General features: G+C 51.1%; 1 protein-coding gene and 1 long non-coding RNA gene across 2 annotated transcripts in view; both read right to left on the bottom strand.

Moving 5' to 3' along the window:
- LOC103589978 overlaps positions 1 to 13,351 on the bottom strand; it is a 49,954-nt gene extending 36,603 nt beyond the window's left edge. Inside the window, exons 1-2 of the long non-coding RNA XR_550430.1 lie at positions 13,070 to 13,351; positions 9,948 to 10,011 (exon numbers count right to left, since the gene is read on the bottom strand). This is a non-coding gene — a long non-coding RNA (uncharacterized LOC103589978). The remainder of the gene's footprint in view (positions 1 to 9,947; positions 10,012 to 13,069) is intronic.
- Positions 13,352 to 16,237: 2,886 nt separating this feature from the next.
- On the bottom strand, positions 16,238 to 24,053 carry SSH3 (slingshot protein phosphatase 3). The gene is made up of 14 exons (XM_008572081.1): positions 23,988 to 24,053; positions 23,447 to 23,484; positions 22,626 to 22,857; positions 21,597 to 21,715; positions 21,445 to 21,516; positions 21,109 to 21,174; positions 20,807 to 20,995; positions 20,608 to 20,701; positions 20,223 to 20,351; positions 20,094 to 20,140; positions 19,237 to 19,383; positions 18,827 to 19,027; positions 18,456 to 18,729; positions 16,238 to 17,189 (listed from the first exon to the last, which is right to left on the bottom strand). Exons 1-14 carry the CDS (start codon positions 24,051 to 24,053, stop codon positions 16,923 to 16,925), a joined length of 1,941 nt encoding a protein of 646 aa, XP_008570303.1. The 3' UTR covers positions 16,238 to 16,922.
- Between the last annotated feature and the right edge of the window lie 204 nt (positions 24,054 to 24,257).

Below are 24,257 nucleotides of genomic sequence, written 5' to 3'. Positions count from 1 at the left end.
CGGCCCGGTGGCGCACTGCTATAGTGCGCCGCTTGGGAGTGTGGTGGCGCTCCCGCCGAGGGTTCGGATCCCACATACAGACCGGCCGCTCACTGGCTGGGCGGGGTGCGGGCGCAACACCGAGGGTTGCGATCCTGTTGCCGGTCCCGGTCCGGGCGCAACACTGAGGGTTGCGATCCATTGCCGGTCACGAAAAAAGACAAAAAGGGAAAAAAATAAAATAAAATAAATAACAGTACTTTTGCTGTAAACAGTCATTTGCCTTCTATGGGAATTAAGAGAAGAAAAAAGCTATTTTTTTCTATTTACCCAGATATTATAATTTCTGTGGCTCTTCATTCCCTCCCACAGATCTAAGTTTCTAAATTTCCTTTCAGCCTGAATAGCTTCCTTTAGCATTTCTCATAGTGTAGAGTTGAAAAATCAGTTAAGTCGAACCACTGTAAGTCAGGGATGGTCCGTATTTTCTTAGCCTTTGGTTTTCAGCAATTTGACTATCATGTGCTTGGTCTAGGTGTGATTTTATTTGTATTCATCCCATTTGGGGTTTACCAAGCTTCTTGAATCTGTAAGTGAATACTTCTCATCAAATTTCAGAATTTTCTGGACTATCATCTTCTCTTCAGGTGTCTTTGTCTGTCCCATTTTCTCTCAACTCTCTCACTGAGGCTCTATTCATTTCTCTTCAATATTTTTATCTCTGATTATCAGTAGAGATAATTTCTTTAGACCTGTCTTCGAGCTCATATCCCTTTCTTCTGCCAGGTCGTCTTCTTCTATCTTCTGTTAAGCCCACTCAATGGATTTTTATTTCACATACTGCCCTTTTCAATTCTAGAATCATTCTTTGGTTATTTTTCACAGTTTCAATTTCTCTGCTGAGATTTCCTGTTAAGACTGCCATATTCTCCTTTAAGCCCTCACATTTATAGTAGCTGCTTTAAAGACCTTGTCCATTAATTTCAATATCTGAGTCATCTGAGGGTATGTTTCTACTAATTGCTTTTTTTTCTTGACTATGGGTTATATTTTCCTTCTTCATTGAATGACTAATAAGTTTTTTATTATATGGTGTAACTTGTCGGAATGTCTTCTTTTAAAAAATGCTGAGAGCTTTGTTCTGGCAAGAAACTCATTTCTGGCAATTCTCCTTGATCATTCTGAGACTTGATTACAAGCTTTATTAGGATAGGCTTAGAGTTGCCCTTACTCTATGGAGCCGACTCCTATAAAGGGCCAGATAGTAAATATTTTAAGCTTTTCAGGGTATGTCGTCTCTGTTACAACTACTCAGCTCTGCCACTATAATGTAAAATCAGCCATAGACAACATGTAAATAAATATGCATGGCCCTACTTGGCCCGTAGTGGGCAAGATTTGGGCAGGTTGTAGTTTGCCTCCCCCTGCTCTAGGTCATGGTCCTTATTCCTGAGGCATGGCATTTCTGGTGTGTCAGCTCAATGCCCAAGATATTAATGAAGTATTTCCACCCTGGCTAGGTCAGAACTCAAATTCTACCTGCACTGTGTGACCTTTAGTATCTCCATTCCACTTCCAACCCCACAGCAGCAGCAGCCTCTGCCAGGTCTCACAAAGTCTCATCCTACACAAGTGCAGCTCAGCTCTCAGCGAAGGATTCACAGAAAACCCACATACAGACCTCTGAGCATCCCCTGCCTCTGCACAGCTCCCACCTCTCCAGCATTCTGCCCTGTAATTTCCAGCTGCCCTCAGCTCTGAGTTCTGCCTTATCAGTTCAACAGAACTGTTGTGTTCTGCTTAGTCCCCACCTCTGTGCTGTGCTCAGCAAACTGTCTCCAGGCAGAGGTTAAGGGCCAGGGTTAACGTGTGGCTCAACTCAAATATCTTTCTCCTCTCAGTAATCACAATCCTGCCTATTGTTGAAAGCCTAATAATAGTCACCCTATATATTTTACCCAGTTTTATAGTTGTTTACAATGGAAAGGCTCTAATATGGTCAGAAGCAGAAGTCTTTTTTTTTTTTAAAGATGACTGGTAAGGGGATCTTAACCCTTGACTTGGTGTTGTCAGCACCATGCTCTCCCAAGTGAGCTAACCGGCCATCCCTATATAGGGATCCGAACCTATGGCCTTGGTGTTATCAACACCACACTCGCCACGGGCCAGCCCCAGAAGCAAAAGTCTTAAAGCTCATTGATTAAAGGGAAATTTTTAAAATTCTCTGTCCATTGAAAAGGCCTAGAGCAGGGCTAGCCGGTTAGCTTACTTGGTTAGAATGTGGTGCTGATAACATCAAGGTAAAGGGTTTGGATCCCTGTACTGGCCAGCTGCCAAAAAAAAAAAAAAAAAAAAAAAAAGACAGAAAGAAAGAAAAGGCCTAGAAGCAATACAACTCTTGAAGCAATGAGCACACCTAGAACCTTGATCTTAGTTTCTAAATATCTTTTCCCACTTAAAGAAACCAGGGATCTTTGGACAAATGGCTGATTCCACGCATCTGAAACATTATGCTAGAAAGCAACAAAGTGCTCAAAGATTAATAGAAACATGACAAAAGGACCTGGGGCCAGCGTGAGGAAGTTCTCAATGGCCAAATATAGGAAAATTTGATCATCAAAAAGGATAATAATTGCAATGACTTGTAACACATTAAATTAAAAAAAAGAACAGATGGGCCGGCCCGGTGGCGCACTGGAGAGTGCGCCGCTTGGGAGCGCAGCAGCGCTCCCGCCGAGGGTTCGGATCCCATGTGGAGACTGGTTCCCGCTCACTGGTTGAGCGCGGTGCAGGCACGACACCGAGGGTTGCGATCCCATTGCCGGTCCCCGGTACGGGCACGACACCGAGGGTTGTGATCCCGTTACCGGTCAGTAAAAAAGACAAAAAAAAGGAAAGAAAAAAAAAAAAAAGAACAGATGAATCTACAGTGATATTAAAAAAGGGGATACAGGAAAATTCTTTTTTACTGAAGAATAATACCTTATCATATTGATGGAGTTTGGATGTGTTGTCCCCTCCAAAACTCATGTGGAAATTCGATCTCCAATGTGGCAGTGTTGGAAACTGAGTCATGGGGGCAGATCCCTCATGAATGGATTAATGCTCTCCCTGGGGGAGGGGGAGTAATGAGTGAGTTCTCGCTCTATTAGTTCCTGAGCTTGTTGTTCATAGGACCCTGGCACCTTCTCTCAATCTCTTGCTTCCTCTCGCCATGTGATCTGCTTGAACCCACTGGCTGCCTGCCACTTTCCGCCATGAGTAGAAGCAGCCTGAGGCCCATGCCAAATGCAGCTGTTCCAGAATTGTAAGCCAAATAAACCTCTTTTCCTTATAAATTACCCAGTCTCAAGCATTCTGTTATAGCAACACAAAACAGACTAAAACATATATTAAATGCATAATAAATGTAGAAGGAATGGTATAATTTTTAAAGCACAATGAAACAAATAATTTAGGCAAAGAGTATCACTTGATGTTAAAACCAGGGGTTGATAGGTTGTTGGGGAACAGGATATTCACATGGTCTCAACTTAGCACCCAGAAGATTACTTAAAAAGGGAAAAGGGTTCCTTGACAATGGAGAGATTTTGTAGATACCATCTTAACCAAGTAATTAAACTCAGTATCATTAATAATGGGATAAAGCAACATTATATGACTAAAGTAATGCAACAAACAGGAAGAACATATTATTCTTGTTTTTTTGTTTGTTTTTGGCAGCTGGTTAGTACTGGGATTTGATCCTCTGACCTTGCTGTTATCAGCACCATATTCTAACCAAGTGAGCTAACCAGCCAGCTAATGTAGTATTCTTATGTAGTATTCTTGTAGTAGTATTCAGTATTCTTGCAAAAAGGCTTAACCTAAATCTAACTATAGGAACATTCAAATAAACCCAGATTAAAGAATATTCTGTAAGACGACTAACTTGGATTCTTCAAAAATGTCAACATCATGAAAATCAAAAAGGCAGGAAGGGGGGTTTCAGTCAAGATGGTGAAATAAGCGGTCCTCAGCGTCACTCTCTCCCAGAAATCAACCAATTACACCTATATAAAAAAGCAACAACAGCCAAGCTGGGGCCACGAGAGCTCAGGGGAAGAATGAAGGCAGGAGAAGCCACGATGGGAGAAAGAAAAAACTGCTCTGTCTACTTCGTGCCGTGGCTGCTTTAAGGCTAGAACAACTGAGCACACAGAGCAGGAGACAGCAAAAGCCACAGCTGTGCCCTTCAGATGGAGTTGCTTGGAGGTGGCAGGGGAGAAGAGGGCCTTGGTGGCCCCCAGGCCAGCAAGACCACTAACAGGGTTCCCGTGGACCCACATAGGAGTGAGGAGCCAGAACAGCTGAAGAAATGGAGCCACTCAGAGGCCGGTGAGTCACTGCAAGGGACTGCTGCACAGACCATTGCACGGGAAGTGTTTGCAGCACTGGCAGTGGGAGAGACAGGCCCGCCGGGGGGACAATGGGGCATAGCAAGGACAGCTGATCTGCATCTCAATCAGAATAGGACCACTCAGAGGAGACTGGTCAGGAATATAGAAATGCATGGGATGCAGTTGATGAAAAGACTCTGGCCCAAATCACAGTTTCTACGCAACCCAGGTGTGCACTAGGTCTCTGGTGAGCTGCAAGTACCTATAAAGTCAACCATTATAACCTGTGCTGCACAAAAAGTCTTCTCTAGGGAAGACTGCAGCAAAGCAGCAATTTAGCTAAACCACAGAGCTCAAGTACTGGTCCCAACAGGAAGTTCTCCCACTTTAGAAGTAAGCAAAGGACAAAAAAATTAGTTCCATCTCAGACACACCACCAGCACCTCAGGTCCTCCCAGGGACGTGAGGTACGGAGCCAGAGACCAGAGCCCCCTCAGGCACACCACCAGCACCTCATGAGTCACCTGGGGACCCGAGGCTTGGATCCGGGGACCGGACCCCCCTCCCACAACCAGGCACACCACGCCAGCACCTTGGGGCCCGCCCAGGGACCCAAGGCATGGAGAAGGGGACTGGACCCCCTTCCCTCAACCAGGCACACCACACCAGGGCCTTCTAGCCCACCCGGGGACCTGAGGCATGGAAATGGGGACCAGACCCCCCTCCCACAACCAGGCACACCATGTCAGTGCCCCAAGGCCTGCCAGGGGACCCGAGGCATGGATCTGCGGACCAGACCCCTCCCCACAACCAGGCACACCATGTCAGTGCCCCAAGGCCTGCCAGGGGACCCGAGGCATGGATCTGCGGACCAGACCCCTCCCCACAACCAGGCACACCACCAATGCCAAGGAGCATGCCAAAAACATCACCTCCATGTAGGTGGCCCACCACAATAACCACGGCTGCCACAAAAGTGGCTAGATGCCACAACCACCATGCAGATGGTCCGCCAACCACTGGAGTGCATTGACACAAGGAGAGTCGCCAGCAGAGATAAAGAAAAGAAGAGGATGTCTCTCTTCACAAAGCTCATTCCAGAGTGACATAAGAAGTATCTGCTCTACAATATTGGGGGTCCTGAACACACCTCTCAGCATTGGACAGATCATCTAGGCAACAAATCAACAGAGTAACCATTACTCTTTCAGAGGGAGAGAAGAAATCTAGGGTAATTAGAGGGGTGAGGGAGAGGGGGATGGGGAGAGATTGGACATGTGGCATAAAGAATAAGTATGATTTGTAACAATATATATTCTAGTAATATTGATTTGATCAACATATGTCAATGTTGAACCCCAAAAATATGTTTAATCAATTTTGATTCAATAAAAGTTTAAAAGTTAAAAAAAAATAAAAGAAATACAAAGTATCTCATTAATAATTTTATACTGGTTATATACTAAAATGTTAATATTCTGTATATGTTGTATTTATAATATTAAAATTAATTTCACCTATTTAAAAAAAAGGCAGGAAGACTATTCTAGATTAAAGAAGAATGAAGAGACATGACAACCAAACATAATCTGTAATCCCTGATTGGATCCTGGATCAAATTTTTCTAAAAAGCTGTAATGGAAAATTTAGGGATATTTAGGGAAATGTAATCATGGTCTGTAGGCTATATAACAATATTGCATCATAATTTCTTGGTTGCTATGGAAAAGTCTGGCAGCTCTGCAGAAAGTTAAACATAGAATTACCATATGATCCAGCAATTCCACTCTTAGGTATATACCCAAAAAGACTGAAAGCAGGGACTGAAACAAACACTTGTAAACCGACGTTCATAGCAGCATTATTCACAATATCCAAAGGTTAAAACAATCCAAATGTCCATCCATAAATGAGTGGATAAACAAAATGTGGTATATCCATACAAGGGAATATTATTCAGCCTTAAAGAAATGAAATTCTGATACATGCTACGACATGGATGAACCTTGAAAACATCATGCTAAGTGAAATAAGCCACTCACAAAAGGACAAATAATGTGGGTCTCCACTTACATGAGGTAACTAGAAGAGGTAAATTCACAAAGACAAAGTGTGAGAGGTTATCAGAGGGAAATGGGAAGTTACTGTTTAATGAATACAGAGTTTCTGTTTGTAATGATAAAGTTCTGGAAATGGATAATGGTGATGGTTGCATAACACTGTGAAGGTACATAATGCCACAATTATACACCTCAAAGTGGCTAAAATAGTAAATTTTATGTTGTGTACACTTTACCACAATTCTGTTTTTTTTAATAAAAAAAGGATATTGTGGTTACATAGGAAAATGTCATCATTATTAGGAGATATGAGCCAAAATAGTCAGGGGTGAAGTGTCACAATTCCTGCAACTTATTTTCAATGGATCCAGAGGGAAAAAAAAACAGAAGAAAGAAATGTGACAATAACTGATGAATCTATATGCAGAGTATATGCATGTTCATCATATTATTATTTCAACTTCTCTAGAGGTCTGAAATTTTTCAAAATAAAAAGAAAGTGCTCAATAGATATTTTTTAAATGGTGAAATGAATGCTGGAGGGGACCCTCCCAGATAGAGAGAACAGCATAAGCAAAGGTGAAGAGGTAGAAAATGTGTTTTTGAGAAATAGTAGTCTAGTTTTTTTTTTTTTGTTTTTTTTTTTAAAGATGACCGGTAAGGAGATCTCAACCCTTGACTTGGTGTTGTCAGCACCACGCTCACCCAGTGAGCGAACCGGCCATCCCTATATAGGATCCGAACCCGGGGCCTTGGTGTTATCAGCACCGCACTCTCCCGAGTGAGCCACGGGCCGGCCCACAGTAGTCTAGTTTGATCACAGTGAAAGGTACACAGTAGGACGTTCTGGAAGATAAAGCCATGAAGGTGGGCTGGTGCCAGATTGGGAAAGGCCCCGAGTAAAAGAACAGACAACCTGTACTGCACTTGGCAGGCAACGGAGAACACTGCCAAAGGCATGGAACATGGGAGTAATGCCTGTGCAGTGATAGAATAGCTCTGAAAGGTGAATTTAGTCATGATGCTTCGGACAGACTGAAGGGCACAACCAGTTAGGAGGCTATTACAGTGGTTGAGTCAAGGGAACAGGGAAGGTAGGAGGAGGAAGTGGGACTAAAAGGCAACTGTTCTATGAAGAACCATCAGAATTTGATAACTGATTAAATGTAGAAAGTGAGAGTTATCACCCTGAGGTTTATACCTGGGTGCAGGAGACTAGAGAAAATCGAAGTCAGCAGGAGCGGCTGGTTTGGAACTCAAGATTTTGTTTATCTCAGCCTTCCTATCAAATGGATCCTTCACAGTCCATCAGACTCAAACAGGGGTCCAAAGAGAAACAGAACTCTCCTTCCGAGGACAGACCCTCCATCAGACCAGCCTCAAGTGGCCACACACCCATTCTCAGGGACCTTCACGCTCTTATGGCTCTCTCAGGTTACTGGGGCCTTCAGTTCTTCTCAGGTAGCACCCCCTCAACATAGCTCCTTCCCATCTAGCCTCAACATAGTTCTTAGTCTTCTTGCCCTAACCTCGTCTCTCATCTGAGTCCTTTTTCCTTTGTAAAAGGAGAGGAATCAGACCTATCAGCCCAGGAGCACAAGTCCTGCAGCGTGCAGCCAACACAAGCATTTCTAGGAAGCTCAGCTGTGGGTGGGTCAGGCAAGGGTATGTGACCCTGTGGTCGGCAACTATTGCTGGCACTGCCAAGAGGGAGGAGAGGAGGAAGAGAAGGGAGAGATGAATAAACACGGAGGGCTGAGGTGGAGGATGAGGCTAGAAGAGGATGGTGGGTGGGCCAGTGTAACAACCTGCAGATCTTGCTGTAGTGACAGTATGTACGCCTCACTCTAGGCCAGCCCCACCCACCAAATGTGATACTCAGCAGTACCTGGGTAGGGGGATCTCTGCTCACCAGCTCGGGGATCCCAATGACCCCAAAGTAATTCCATCTGTTGCCCCCTAACCACTTACTGTATCCACCATGGCACTCAGCCTCACTCCCAATTTCCCATTTCTGTGTTGAAAAAAAGAGCTTTGAGTCAGCAGGAAGGAGGACAATCTGAGGAGGTAGAGGTCCACCTAGCATAGGAACATTTGGGACGATGAGATCATCCATCTGTGAATAGAGCTAGAGGAGGCATTTAGTTGAGCCACAAGTGAGGGTGGAGGGTATGGAAAAGGTCACTGGTCAGCAGGAAGGAGGACAATCTGAGGAGGTAGAGGTCCACCTAGCATAGGAACATTTGGGACGATGAGATCATCCATCTGTGAACAGAGCTAGAGGAGGCATTTAGTTGAGCCACAAGTGAGGGTGGAGGGTATGGAAAAGGTCACTTGTGGGCCTTCATAGGATGAGAGCCAGTCCACCAAACCAGGAGATGAGCTGCATAGCAGTATGTGCTGTCCTGGCTAGATCTGCCCAGCTCTAAGCCTTCTCAGGCCATATGAAGATAAATTATGTAGGATGCATATAATCAGCCCCCTCTCCCCACCTGAGCCTCCAGGGGCATCCTCCTTCACCCAAAGCTGAACCCACTCCCACAACTGTGTCTGGCTTGAGTTAGGCCAGCACGTGGGATGCTGCTTTAGCCTGGGCTTACAACTTGTTGTGCCCTTCCCTGCCATACCCACCTCACCACCTTTACCTTTGAGGCTCACTGAGCTGCTGCCAAGGGTGCCGATGGGGTGTGGTGTGGCATTACCACCCAGGCCAGTTTCCTCAGTCAAACTTTTGCTAACTTCCCTCCCCGCCCAGTGAGAGACCAGCTTTCCTATTCTTCCTCTAGCCCAGATGCAGAATCCCCTAAAGCATCCCAGCTATACAGGGTGCCCGCCTGGGAGAGGGCAAACCTAGCAGACTCAAGGGGAGGAGCACTAGCTCTCTGATGGGACCTGCTGCTGTGAGAACAAGTCCGTGTCTAGCAAGGGCAGGAGAATGACAGGCTCTGATCAACTTTGTCTGACAGAGATAACCTGGGCTGGGATGGAAAACTGAGGAAAATGGGCAGGAAATTCTGGCTGAAATGGGAAAGAAGGAGAGTCTTGGTCTAGTTTCAGGTTAGCCTAGGACCGTGGCCTTGCCAGCAGCCAGATGGCATCCCTTCAGTGATAACAGAGGCAGTGGAGAGATCACTGGTCTCAGTGCCATCATTTGGCTCTCTGACCTATAACCCAAGCACTCAGACCCCTCATATGGAAAAGTGAAAGTTATAGTACAAGAGCTTCCAGCTGTTGTTGAGATAAAATGAGATCACAGGAAAGTGACACAGTTTTATAAATTGTAAAGGACTCATAATGCCCCAGAAGAAGGCTGATGTAGGCACTGAGCTCTCACAACCTCCTCTCAAGCGCCAGGCCTGGAGTTACTAAGGCTTCACATGGTACTTAGCTACAAAGGAATCCTGACACATTCTGGCGGCACTTACCTGCAGCCACTGGAGAGCAAGCAAAGTGGGGAGGCAGGATGAAGAGGAAAAGCAAGGCTCCATGTGGGAGCACAGGCTGACAGAAAAATGATGTAATAGCTCACCTCAGGGTGCAGCTCCAGGAAAAGAAGCATTTGTGGTCCTTAGAAGTCCAGCACCATCCACTATCTAGGGACAAAAAAGGCAGTCAGTTGTGCTCTATCCCCTCTCTGGTTGTATCTACTTAACCTCTCCCCAGCTTCCTCGTTCTGAGGATGACTGCACCCTCTGGGCAACAGGATTCTAGAGGAAATCTAGACCTTGGATGAGTTAAACAGGACTTGGAAGGATGTGCCCTATCCTCAAGTCATCCTCCTTTCAATCTTCTCACACTCATGCCCTCCTCAAGAGACACCTGCATCCCAGGTCCTGAGGTAGTTCTCCTCTCTGAAGGTCACTAGACACCTGTCTCAGAGGGGTCTACTTCAGCACTAGCTCCTGACACAGGCTCAGCCCTGGGCAGGACTGGAGAAGGGCAGGGCCCCGAAAGTCAGCCTGAAGATGGTGCTGCTAAAGCCAACTTCATTCTTTTGCAGCTGCAGGCCTTGGCAATCATTGATGTGGTGGACATGGTTTTCCACTCCCAAGTGGGTCACAGATGGGAGATAACTGTCCCTCGGGAGGAGTGGGCCTTAGAAAAAGAGCCAAGAATGGACACAAGAGCCAAAGGAGTATTCAGACTGCTTCATAATCCTGTGCCTCAGTTTCCTCCCCTGTGGTTCTTCACCTTGATTCCAGGGAAGGAGGCTCACGAACCCTCCTATTCGTTTATGAGAACTTGTTGGGCTCTCAGCTGTTTGGTACCATATTAAATATGTCAACAGTATCGCCCTTGCCCCATAATCGTCTGCCTGTTCACATTCTCCCCCTCAAGAGGGGCTGTAAAGAGGCATGCCCATCTAATAAAACAGCCTCTGGGTAATATAGAGACCATAGCTTGGTTCCTCCCTGCAGGAAACTCATAGCCTCTATTCACTCACTAATATTTACTGCGTGCCCACTTTGTGCCATGTGGGGGAGTCAAACACTGACCAAAACACAGTCCCTGCCTTTTAGGAGCTCACCAACTAGTCAGGGCTACAGACACTTCTCCATGTATCTCAAGGCTGTGGGAAGGGTGCCCAGAATAGCTTTTCCCTACTTCTTGGCATATCCATATTTTCTACATCCTTAGGAGGTTCAACTGCTGCCTCCTCCTTGATTCTCCTATTATACCGTGACTCAGCAGTGGTCTCTCCTGCCTCTGAATCTTCATAGCACAGTTACCTGCACCTCTCTTATGACACATCACTTTCTACTTGAATTACATGTGTTTTGTAAGCATAATTGGTCTTCTCTACTAGACTCTGTTTCTTGAGGAGAAAGATTGTCTTATACATCTTCATATCCCTCAGAGCACCCCGCACAGTAGCATGTACATAACAGATGCTCAAAAAATGTTCATGGAATGCAGCTTCCCCATAAAGATGTTTGTTGGATAAATGGAGTCTTGTTTGTGAAGCTACTGGGAGTTCCCAGACTTAAAAAAATAGCAAATACATTTTTATCACTAATTCAAAGCTCCTTGTTAATTCCCCATTAACACAAAGCTTGAGGGGCCGGCTTGTGGCTCATTCAGGAGAGTGCGGGGCTGATAACACCAAGGCCATCAAAAAATGTTCATGGAATGCAGCTTCCCCATAAAGATGTTTGTTGGATAAATGGAGTCTTGTTTGTGAAGCTACTGGGAGTTCCCAGACTTAAAAAAATAGCAAATACATTTTTATCACTAATTCAAAGCTCCTTGTTAATTCCCCATTAACACAAAGCTTGAGGGGCCGGCTTGTGGCTCATTCAGGAGAGTGCGGTGCTGATAACACCAAGGCCACGGGTTCGGATCCCATATAGGGATGGCCGGTTGCTCACTGGGTGAGCAAGGTGCTGACAACACCAAGTCAAGGGTTAAGATCCCTTTACCCGTCATCTTTTTTTAAAAAAAAAAACACAAAGCTTGAACTCAATTCAAGCAACACAGGATGCTTACATATTCTTTAAAATTGTGTGTGTATCCAGTCTTAAATATAATTCAATATTTATATGTTTTTGCACCATAACATGTATGTGCTCACATCCTCTACAAATCTTTTTGTGTGTGTGTGTGTGTGGCTGGCTGGTTTGGGGATAGGAACCATGACCTTGGTGTCATAAGGCTACGCTCCTCTGTGAATCTTAAGGAATGAAAAAATCGAAAGAATCGTCCCTACTATATGGTGTTGGGCCTTTCATTCTCCCTAGATGCTGTATGGTAATTACATAATCCAGACAACAGCTGAAGAGAGGAGATACACACTGGCCTTGAGCATCCAACCTGGATAAAGGACTCAGAATCAGCCTATAAAACCATCCTGCCTAGGAGAATGGATTTGCCAAGAAATAAAGGAAGTGACTTCAAAAATTAGGAAAAAGGGTTCGGATCCTCATACCAGCCACCCTCCCCGACACCCCCCCCCCAAGTTAGGAAAAGGTTTTACAGTGGCTAAAGAATGTTTTTTAAATTATCAGAAGTGATAGTTAAAAGGGCTGGCCAGCTAGCTCAGTTGTTAGAGGGCAGCCTTATAACACCAAGGTCACAGGTTCTGATCCTCGAGCCGGCCAGCCACCAAAAGCCCCCCAAAACCGAGGTGCATTATCTCGCTTAATCCTCAAAACCCTGAGGTGGTACTATCATTATTCCCAGTCTTGCAAATAACGAAACTGGGGGTCAAGAGATGTAATAACTTTGCCCAAAGTGACTCCAGATTTCAAGCTGAGACTCTTGCTCAAACCACACCAGTTCCCTTTCCTACTTCTTGCACTTGGTGTGCAATAAAGGGCAATGAACTCAGCTGCATGTAAAACACACCGCTAGAAGGGACCTTAGGGATCGTCTGCTTCAACCGCTTTATGTCACAGAGAAGGAAACGGATTGAGAGAGTTTGTTCTCTAGGTCACATAGAGCCGGGGGCTGCTCTGCAACGGAATCGCAACGGGCACCAGAATCTTCCAGAGCGGGGAACCTGAACCCCACAGGAGCTGGGAGTCGCCCCAGGTCCCGAATCCATCAGACGCAGAGCCGCGTGCAGCCCTGGGCGAGCTCCTGGCCCTGCCCGACGCTACCTCCACGTTCACCTGCAGCGCCAACCATCCCTGCCGGCTGCCCCAGGAGTACCTGTCGGTGGCGCGTAGGCCCTCGGCTGGGGGTGACAAAGCACTGGGTCAGGACGAGTGGGCCTGCGCGGGCCAGAGCCGGACCCTGGTCTCGCCGACCCGGGCCGACCCGGACCCCTTCACCTCAGGACGCCGATGCCCCAGGAGCGCGCGGACGCCGGGACGCCCAGCAGAACTTGGGAGCGCTGGTCCCGGGAGACGAAGTTGGCCTGGCCTGCTCCCCTCAAGCCACATACTTTCACCCCCTCAGCCGTCTGCAGACCCCGTCCCGTGCCCCTCAGAAGGAAACAACACCTTCGCGCTCCGCGGAGTCAAGCCGCTCGGACTCTGGGGGCGAGGTTCCCATGGAAACGAGAAGTCTTTGCGCCTGCGCAGAAACGCTAGGCACGCTGGGAAATGTGGTTTCCGGATTCTCAGCCGGAGGCCAGGGGAGGTGACGCAAGATGGCGCCCGAGCGTCGTGGTCGACTCAGGCAAGTCTTGTCTCCCGGCCCCCGGGCGCTGCTGACGTAGAAGAGGCCGCGGAGGCCCGAACTGTCGTTTCTGCGGGTAGCCGCGGCTCTGAGGCGTCTGGAAGGCGGGGTGAAGAGACGGAGGCGCGGTCTCTTCAGCGCGTTTGATTTTGCCGTTTGAAAACTTGGCCTAACGGGGGGCTGCCCTGGCTCGGGGCAGAGCAGCGGCCACGTCCGAGACCCCGCCCTAGCCCGGGCTAAGCGGGACTCGACGGAGGGAGAACGTTCCGAAAGTGGCGGCTGGCCCAAGGGGGACCGGCTGCCCGAGGGACGCGAGCTCCTGGTCGCAGAAAGTGTTCGGGTCGGGGCTGGGCGGCCGCGCCCGCTGCTGAGAGGCTCCTGTATCAGGTGGGAGCTGAGGGGACTCCGGGAGCGGGGTCATCCCGGCCCTCGCTGCAGGGGGTTCCGAGCCCTGCTGGAGCCGGGCCGCTGGGCTGTGGAAGCAGAGGGTTGACTGCCTAGGAACCATCCTCTCCATTGCCGAGTTAGGCTCCTGGACTGAGGAATTTAGAAACCGAGGAACTGATTCGAGCTCTATGCAGACTCAGTAGTTACTTCTCTGAGCCTCGATTTCCTCATTTCTAAAAACGGTGGTAATTATAATGCTTGCCCCTTTTCCCTCTGGGGGTGTTGCCAGGTGATATTAATGTGTCAGCTGCACAGTCCTTTAAGGACATAGACAGACGTTCTCATTCACTGTAAATTGGTGCAACTTCTTGGAAGATCAGGCGATGCCTATCAAAATTAAAATTGCACATAGCCTTTGCTTCAGCAATTCTAGAAATACGTCTAACAGATTTAGTGGCCATGTGTGCATGGGACAGTATATTCAAACGTACTTAACGAGGCATTACTTGGAATGAGGAAAAAGAAACCCGCAAACAACTTAAATGTTCATCAATAAATGACCACTTAAATAAATGATGGATTCCATAAAGTGGAATATGTGTGGTTATTTTTAAAATGAGGCAAATCTTTATACCGATGTGTGGAACTCTTCATGACATGAAAACATTTTCAAAGTGCAGAATAGTATGTTAGTATGCTATCATCTATATTTGAAAAGAATACATGTACCAATATATTTGATTATATAAGCATGGAGTGTCTTTGGAGGGACTCTAAAGAAGCCGGTAAGTCATTGCCTGTGAAGAATGAAAGTGAAGACTGGAGGACAGTGAGGGAAGGAGACTTACTTCTCATTTTATATCCTTCTTTACTATTTGTTGCCCCTTTATCATATTTGCATGAGCTTTGTGTATACATATGGTTCTTAATCATTTGTATTATTGATGCTAATAGTTTCCTCTCCAGTCTTTGTTTCCCTGCTTGCCTAATTCTTACTTCTTAGAGTCCTCATGGATTCTAGTCGGACCCACAGCCCTGAGTTCATGATTGGACCCTGCCTTCTGAGCTGCACAGACTGCAGGAGGGCAGGGCCTGGCCTTGGCTTCCCTCCTGACACTGCCACCTCCACCCACCCGCAGCCCCGGCCTACGACTACTGAAAGGGCAGTCCGGGTGGGACTCCTGGTTGGCTGCAGGATGTCAGGCAGCCCCCAGTGTTTGCTCAGCAGGGTGGATCAGGAATCAGAACTAGCTTCCCTGTACCCCATCCTGTGACCCTAGGCATGCCACCCAGACAGGTGCAAATGATTCCTCTTCTGGACAGCACTTAGAGGTTGAATTCTAGCAATATATAGATGACATGTATGTTTTGTTTTTTTTTAAGTATCAAAGTGAGAGGGATGTTTAGGGATTTCCTGGTGTAATCCCTTTGTTTTACATAAAGAAACAGAGAATCAAGGTGAAGTAACATGTAAGTGGTGAAGCCAGGGCTAGAATCCAAGTCTTGGCATTTTAGGGTTTGTGCTGGGAGTCTCACCAGGGTCTGGGTGAGAGATTCATTCTTAAAACTGGGCGGGAGATCTCAGTCACTGAGAACATTTGGTGCCAGCTCCTACCTCTGAGACCTACTTTGAGGGAAGGAGTTGAGCACTGCCCCTTCCCCCAAAGCCAGTATAGTGTGTCATAGGGCAGAGAGTATGGTCTTGTGAAGAGGGGATAGAAGCAACAAAGATGGAACCACCAACTCTTCTTGAACACTAAAATTAAGCAGAAGGAACCCCTAGGCAGGAAGGAAAGAGTAGTTGAGGGTTCTTTCCTGGCAGCAATGGGCTGGCTTGGAAAATCAGTCTCTCATGTTTTATAGCAGGAGGAAAATATTCTTGGGACCCAAAACATGCTTGAGAACTAGCATCAAGTGTCCAAAAGGAGTCTTAGCTGTTGGAACAGGCTTAGTCTTGTCCAGATAGGCAGCAGCAGCTTCCACGACCTCATGGGTAATTCCCTTCAGCTGTGCCAACAGAGCCAAATGCCTGCTGCCCAGTGTAGACTTGTTTCCCACCACCAACCCGCCTGAGGGGCATGGGCAGCCGCCATTTACCCAGGCCCTGCCCTAGGAGATGAGGGAGATAGCACTGGCCGCCTCCTTTCTCTTCCCCATTCTTCCTCCCACTCCACCCCAAATACACCACTCCCCCAAACAGGTCTGTCACGAGCCACCCGGGAATTGTGACAGAACTGTAAGGAGTGAAGAGAGGCCAAACTCCTTGTGTAAACAGAAGGATCTGATTGAAAGATGGCATTATCATAAAACTGAAAATAACAATATGAAAACGTGTATTTCTCAGTACAAAGCCAGATACTATTAAGACAATGAAAAATCGGCCAGAGGCCGTGAAGGTCAAAAAGAAGACTCTTTGGCCCGGTGCCCGTGACCTAGTGCAGTGCCGTGGGAGGACCAGGGCAGCAGGAAAAGACTCAGGCCAGGTGTGAGGTGTGTGAGGGAGGCGATCTGCCAGCCCCCTTGGAGCCTCCTGGGGCTGGGAACTGAGGCTCGTCTTGCCTTTGGGGCCCACTGGTTCTCTGGCCCTGCTGGCTCCAGGAATGAAAAGGGGGAGAGCCGGAGGAGCAGGGATGGGACAGACAGGAGGGGGAGGCATGGACCTTTCAGCATTGGGAAGCTGTTTTCCGTGGCCGCAAGTGAGTCTTTCAGGGCAAGGGTTGAGAATGAAACTAGGGTGTTATTCCCCCCAAAGGCACCTTCGGTCTTTCTACCAAATCCCCAGTTATGCAGACAGTCTTGAGCCCTTGGACAGGTGGACATGGGTCTGAGACTTAAGGCTGTAGGAGGTGAGGCTGAAGAGACAGGGGTCTGGGTACTCCAGGGGAAGAGCTAAGAGAGGTGTATACAGGCCAACAAGCGTGAGGGGTGTTGTCTGAGGAGCTGTGGATCATTAGCCTCTATTTAGTGTCTAGGGGGACATGGGCATGTGTGGGGCTCAGGTTTCACCCTCCTCTCCACTGTCATCCACGCTGGCCTGCCTCACCATCTTCCGAAGCCTGGGGGTGGAGGAAGTGCCAGCCTCCCCCTGGCCCTGCTCCTGGAAGGCCTGGGTCCGGCTGGCCACGAGGGCGGCGCTCTGGAGGGCAACCACAGACTGGCGCGATTTCAGGGCAGGCCAAGGCCCCTTGCGGAGCTTGGCCCTTGGGAGCTGAGGGAAGGGCTGCTGAGGCTCTTCGTCTGAAGACTCATGGGAAGAGAAAACCTGGATGGGTGAAAGTACAAGGAAGAACAGCATGGGGCAGGATTCCCAGGGCCGGGGCATCAAGTACAGAGCCCACAGAAAGGTAGGTGCAGAATGTCTGCTGAATGTGAACAGAAAAACAGCCGTTTGTGGTCCTCACTTTCCTAGGACAGAAGACAGCAGCTTTACTGCCCCTGCTCCTTGACCCTTACCTGCCTGTAGTATCCTCTGGCCCCAAGAAGCCCTTCAGCCCCCCCTGCGCCTGCCCCTGCCTGCAGACCCAGACCTCACTGGCCCTCTGCTCTTCCTCTTGACCCTCTGCCTTTGTAGTCAGCCTATGAGTCATGGAGGAAACACCTTCTGCTGCCAGACCTGGAACGGGGCATGTGGATGCATGTGCTGGTGAGGGGTGAAGACACCCTGCCTCTGGCAATGCCCACCCATCCATCAGCCCTCCATGCTTGCCCATCCTTCACACCCAATGCCTCCTCCAGGAAGCCTTTCCCAAATGTTCCCATCCTCAATGGACTTTCCTTTCTTAGGTCGCCATCTGGCCTCGAGGTGCATGTGGGGCCTGGCTTCCTAATGCAAGGACCAGCTTTAGGTCTTAGACTCATGCCCACAGAACTTAGCAGAGAGGGTGCTTGCTCAGTCAGTACTCAGTCAGGGGGTGTGGGTGCCAAGACCCCTGTCCTCCCTCACCTTTGACTGTTGCTCCTCAGATTTGAGAGGAGCCTCAGAGATCATCTTACCCACCCCCATCTAGGGTAGGAATCGTCTCCAGGGTCAGCAGTTGGCTGTGGAGCTTGTGGCCTGGGAAGGATGCTCATTCCAGTCCTGCCCCTTAGGAAGCTAGTCCCTTGGTCACATGGAAACTTGCCTGCATTCTGGGGCTGGCTTATTGAGGAGCCCTCAGAACAGGTGATGCCTTTTGCCCCTAATTCTGTGACTGCTCTCCAGTTTTCCAGACTGTGCCTTCAGAGCCCTCACCTGCCCTCACTGGGTCTTCTTGGCTGCTCTGAGGATGAAAGGGCCCAGGATGTGGTCCCTGTCCTCAGGTATACTCATGGGACATTTCAAGATGCCTGTTGCTGAGAGGCATTGGGCAGACAGTGTGGAGAAGACAAGGACCAGTCCCCCAGCGTCCTGACCTCTCAGGAGACCCTGGATGAGGATCCCAGTGTGGGTCCAGCTCAGGGCCTAAAGCTGAGCCAGTCCTGGTCTTTTTCCGTCCTCCCTCCTCTTCATGCTCCCCTGCCACCGCAGACTGATCTCCCCTAGCCTCACCTCTGGCAGGTCACTGGCCCCTGAGGTGTTCTCCAGCTCCGAGGAGGGCTCCAGGAGACTGATGGACTTCATGACCCCTCGGAGGTTGATACGGGGCCTTGGCCCAGGCTCTTCTTTTGGGACTGCCTGGGTCTCCTCCAAGCCGATAACCTTCACCTCTCCACTGCCCCCCGGTTCAGGTGGAAGAGCTGAGAATGGTGTGAAGACTTCGGGGGCCAGGGGCTCCTCTGGGGAGACCCCACCCACTTTCTGCTCCCAGACATGGCTCTGCCGGCTGTGAGGAGTTGCCTGAGTCAGCTTTGACTGACCCAGCAGCCACCCCCAGCACACACATACATTCACCCCCTGCTGCTTGCTGCCCTGCTCCATACCTGGCAGTCAGGATGCCCTGGTAGGTTTGCAGCTGGCGCAGGAAGCCGGGGTTGGGGCGGGCGATGGGCCGGTGCTCCTGCACGTGGTGCAGGGCCTGCTCCAGGCTCCAGCCATACTGCTTCATGGCGTAGGCCAGCACCGTGGCCGCCGAGCGGCTGACGCCCATCTTGCAGTGGACTAGCACCCGGGTGCCCTGTGCTCTGGGAGGTGGAACATGGTCAGCTCCCCCCACCCCCTCCGTGAGGGGCCTTGCAGCACAGCGGGGGAAGGGCAGGTAAAGGGAGAGCAGAGGGAGGAAGTAAGGACACTGGGGGCCGGAAAAGGTAACAGAGCTGATAGCAGGGCAGGCAGGAAGAGGGCACTGGTGACAGCTTGAAGGGTGGGCAGCGGGAGCCAGGAGGAGCCTGACCTCGCTGCCTCAATGAAGTGGTGCGTCTCCTTCCAGTGGGGCAGCAGCTGGGCGGACTCCTCATCCCAGAGGCGCACATTGTGATAGGTGAAGCGCTCAGGGTAGAAGTTGTCAATTTCCCGGGCCATGTTCAAGATGTGGCTGACCCTGTGCGAGAGGGCCCAAGGCCAGGCTGATGTGGGCAGGGACACCAGGCTCTTTGGCCATCACACCCAGCACACCCTGGGCCTTTCTGTTTAGTTCTTAGTTCCGAGTCAGGTGGAGGCAGCAGTGATAGAGGGAGAACTAAACCAGTTGTCACATGACTGTGACCTTGAGCAAATCATCTTACCCAGCTGGGCTTGAGTTTCCCCATCTAGTCCAGATAGCTGAGGTCAACTGCAACACTAACCCTTCTATTATTCTTGAAGAACAGCTTTGGAGCTAAGCTGAGATTGGGTGGATCTGTATCAGTGGGGGAACAGGGCTATCGCAGGTCTCCCAGAAGCCCGTGGTGGACAGATGACAGGTGTCTATCAGAGCAGGCAGCCAGGTCTCCAGCAGGAGAAGGGCAGTTCCTTCTCCCCTGAGACATGAGCAGGCAGAGAGGAGACTTCTACTAGAAAAAGGCAGGCTCAGCAACACATGCCGCTGCCCACATCTCGGAGTGGTTGAGGCCCTGTTTCTGCACTTGCTTTATAGCGCAGGGAGGGGAAGAGAGCAGGCCTGGGCTGGCCAGCAGGGCAGCGAGGCTGCTGTCTGTCCCACACAACGGCACAGCCCCAGGGGGAGTCGGAAGCAGAGGCTGGCCAGGTTTCCCCTTTTGGGGAGGCCAAGAGAAAAAGGGTGGGTAGTCCTGACAGGCTCATGACCCCTACCTGTTTCTCTGCAGCTCCTCCAGGTTGGCCGCGTTCCATTCTGAGCCCTGCAGAGAGAGAAGAGCAGCATGGTTCTCCCTTCCCTCCGGCCACAGTGGTCCTCACCCCACCCACCAGCATGCAGCTCACCAAGTAGAGGTGGGGGAAGATGCGGGAGGCCCGGTCTTGCTGGGCCATGAGCAGCAGCATCTGGTTGTCAATGAAGTCACGGTACTGCTGGAGGGGATGTCCCAGGCGCAGCTCCAGGGCCTGACGGATCTGTGGACAGAGCCCACAGGGAGGAGAGGCTGGGGGTGGCTCTCCAGCTTCCTGATCCTCCAACCTTCCCTCTGGGCCTCTGAGGAGAGTACCCTCTCCCATCTAGACAGTGGAGCTGAGGCCAGACCTGGGGCTGAGGCCGAGACATCACAGGGGTTCGGGACGGGAGGAAAGCGAGGGGGAAGGAAGGGTTCCAAGGAGAGGCAAGCTCGTGGCCCCAGCTGGGCAGTCCCCAGCCCCTTGGCCACCTGCCCACCTCTTTGGAAGTGACGCTCTCCAGGTCACTGGCATCCAGCACTTCCCACAGCTCAGCCCGAATGGCCTGCTCCATCTGCTCCTGTTCTGAGGACCTGGGAGCAGAGCTCCTCCGTCAGGGGCCCCTTCCCTTCCACTGTGGCACCCCTGCCCTTTCCAGCCCTCCCCCTTCCCCCAGGCCCACCCCTCCCTGCACTGACTGGCCAGGCTCAGCACTGGGAGGTCGCAGAGACTCCAGGTCAGCCATGGCCATCCACTCATTGAGGCAGCTCTGGTCAGAGTTCAGTCTCTCCTGGTAGTAGCCGGCCCAGGTGAGGGCACTGCCTCCAGGAACAAGGCCACTGCTGAGAGCTGCCTCACAGGCCTGGTGCAGCACCTGGAGCGTGGCCCTGGGACAGGAGGAGAGGCTGGGTCACACTGTCCTCCCTGCTGCCCTTACCCAGGCCCTGCAGCCATCTCCCAAGATGAGGCTGGCCCGAGTCTGGGCAGCCCCAGCCCTTACCACATGGTCTGGATGGAGATCGGCTTGAAGATTCGGCTCTGCCCACCTGATGTCACACTGAAGCCCCTACAGGAGACCAGGTGGGAGTGAAACCAAACTCCAAGCTGTGGGACAGAGAGCCTGCCCATTTATGGGAGGCTGAGGCCCAGAGAAGTTAGGTGATTTACCCAGGATCACAGTGAATCTGAGGTAGAGCTGAGAGTAAGCCTCAGGCCTCAGACTCCCAGCTTCGAGTTCTGCTGTTCCCCAGTGCCCAGCCCCTCTCACATACATCACACTTCGTCATTCTGCCCACCTGGCCCTCCTCCCCCTCCCTTTCCAGTTGCCACCTCTTACCCATCTCCATCCAAGTACACCTGGGTGTCACTCCAGAGGGGCAAGACCAGGCCCAGGGTGCAGCTGGGGGAACTGGCAGGGGACAAAGGGAAAGCCATTGTCCCCCAGCATCTCACTTCCTCGCCCCCCTCTCTTCCTGTCCCTGCTCCCACCTGCTATCAGGGAAATCCACCCCCAGGAGGACTGTCTCATCCTGACTCAGAGGTTCTCGTGTGGAAATGACCAACAAGTAGCGGAGCCTGGGGGGCCGGGCTGCCTCCAGCTGGGCTGCCTGGGAAAGGTGGGGACAGAGAAACCCACAGTCACAGTGGCCCGAGGACCTTGCTCCCCCACCCCACCTGGACACACCCCTGGGCCCAGAACAGCCCTGCCTGCTTCCTCCACTCCCACCCCCTCTTCCCAGGTGCAAGATCAGTGGTTACAAGCCAATGGTTCCCAACTTTTAGATTTTATGGTCCAACAAAATTTTTTACAAACATCTTTCATAAAGGGGCAGTGTGTGGGAAAAAGTTGACAATGAGACTGATTTAGGTCACCTATTTTTTGTTTCTACCTAGGAAAGAGATTTAAAAAAAAAACAACCCTATTACTACCATTTCATTCAAGAAATGTTTATCACCGAAGTATTAACGACATAATCTTACAATAAAGAACGGTGCCTGTGCTACAAATTCAGCTTCACAAAAGACTTCCTGCAGCTTGTCCACATTTTGCCGTGGAGAGCGGGTTGTGTCCACAGGCTCCCACCTGTACTCAGCCCTCATAGGTGCTCGAGGCTTCTACCCTCTCCCTAGGCCCCTCTGGCACACCAGACTTGGCAGACCCTCTTTGGGCGCTGGTCTGTTTTACACACACCTTACATTACCAGGAAAGTCTTCTGCCGGTTGAGGAGAAACCTACCTCCATGGGAGTCCTGACTCTTGCACCTAATTTGGCCGTATGGGCTCACACAGGACAAACCTCCCCTGTCCTTTCACAGCCCTCGGATCGCTGCAGACATGACCTCACCCTTTGAAAACACCTCTAGCTGAAACAGCAGGGTTATCGGGTTTGGGTGATCCCTACACTCATCGGATGTCCCCTGCTTTCACACCACTGCTCCCCAAACAGACACACACGCTGGCTCTGTCCCCCATCATGGGGGCCTCTCCCTTCTCCTGGGCTCTGAACAGGCCCCTCACCAGGCGGATGTCGTCCTGTGGCCTCAGCAGTTCCACCATGAGATGCAGGTGCTGTCTTTGCTCCTGTTTCTGGGGACTCTGGGGTGTTTGCCCGCAGTCTGCCTGGTCTCCGTGAGGCTGCTCCTCACCCGGGGGTTCCTCCACCTGCTCAGGGCTGGCCTCCACTGCATCACCATTATCCCCTCCATCCTGCAGTCCCAGGACAGCCCCATGGAGCACTGCGAAGCTCTGCCTGGCAGGGTGGAGGAGAAATCGTTACGGCCCCTCACATCCCGTAGGGTAGCGCTTCTCAAACTTCAGCCTGAATCAGAATCCACTGGAGGGCTTGTTGAAACACAATGTTGGGCCCCATCCCCAGAGGGCTGATTGGTGTGCAGTGGGGGCCTGAGAATGCACTTTAGCCAGTTCCTGCTGCTGCTTAGCGCACTGAGCGCCAGCCTGGGGGGCTCTCAAGTCCCTGGCCCAGCTCTTCTGGCTTGTCTAAGATGGGAGGAGGTTGTTGCCTTTTCCTTCCTGCCTGCCTAACTCAGGAGAGAGACCCAGGAGTCCTCAGGCTCTGTCGTCCCATCCTGCCCTTTGACTTGTGACTACTGGCCTGAGCCAAAGTCCTAGGTACTGGGTGAAGGAGCCCCAGCTGACTGGGGGGAAGGTAAAAGCAAAGCAGCCAGCAGACCACGGGTCACATCGCCCACATATGCAGCCGTGAACTTTGGCTGCGAGCCCTCCAGTGAGCCTTCCACGCTGACACCAGGAGTCTGGGATGGCAGCGGGCAGGCCTGGGGACTGGATGGAAGCGTCTGTGTCGGCAGGAAGGTGCTCACCTTCGCTGGAGCCGGCTTCTCCGCTTGAACGCCCAGTCCTGCTGAGACAGCAGCCTTCAGGGGCCAGTGGGAGCAGGGGCACCCTCCTCCCTGCTCTCCTCCTCTCCCTCCTCTCAGGGCTGCTGGGGTGGGGGTGGGGGCTCTGGGGATTCCCTTTGTGGGGCAGGGGCAGAAAAGGTGTCAGATGCCAGTCCTCTCTCTTCCCCAGTCCACTGCCCACCGGAAGCACTGGGGAGCCCCAGCCCAAGTCCAGGTATGGAGGGAAGCAGGAGGTGGGGTGGCTGCTGAGGGCGTGGGAAGGGTCAGCCCAGATCTGGGCCTCCGCGGACTGGACTGGCTCTCGGGGTTCCGGATCTTGCCTTGGGGCGAGTTCCTGGGTGCCTTGAGTACCCCTCCCCCCGAATCCCCTCCAGCCTGAGATTTGAGGCCCTCCTCCGCACAGCCCCGGGCTCTAGGGGAGGCTGCCCGGGGACAGGACGTGCTCCCCGGGCCCAGCCGGTAGCCAACTGCGTGGTCAGGACCACAGCAAAGCCAGACTCACCGCGGGCGCCACAGGCGTGGAGTGGCCGCTGGCCGGGGGCGAGCGACTCACTGTGACCAGGGCCATGGGGGCAGGCCGGGGGCACCTGGGCTGGCACCGGGCACGGCCCCTTCCCTCACGGGCAGTCCCTGCCCCGTAGGACCAGGAAGAAGAGACCGGAGCCACCAGGGCCTGGCACCTCCTCGGGGACGGCCCTTAAAGGGCCAGACACCCGCCAGCGCTGCCTGCCGAGCGGGCAGCGGGCAGCGGGCGGCCGCGGCCCCGCCCCTC

Source organism: Galeopterus variegatus, unplaced genomic scaffold (assembly GCF_000696425.1).
Source record: "Galeopterus variegatus unplaced genomic scaffold, G_variegatus-3.0.2 Scaffold752, whole genome shotgun sequence".
In the NCBI taxonomy this organism is placed as follows: domain Eukaryota; kingdom Metazoa; phylum Chordata; class Mammalia; order Dermoptera; family Cynocephalidae; genus Galeopterus; species Galeopterus variegatus.
This window is presented reverse-complemented; position numbering and strand designations above follow the sequence as displayed.

Coding starts and splice junctions, on each gene's coding strand:
- SSH3 (XM_008572081.1), bottom strand. CDS start 24,053: ATGGCCCTGGTCACAGTGAGTCGCTCGCCCCCGGCCAGCGGCCACTCC. Junction 21,517..21,596: donor GTGGATTTCCCTGATAGCAG/GTGGGAGCAGGG, acceptor GTCCCCTGCCAG/TTCCCCCAGCTGCACCCTGG. Junction 20,141..20,222: donor TCTTCCCCCACCTCTACTTG/GTGAGCTGCATG, acceptor CTCTCTCTGCAG/GGCTCAGAATGGAACGCGGC.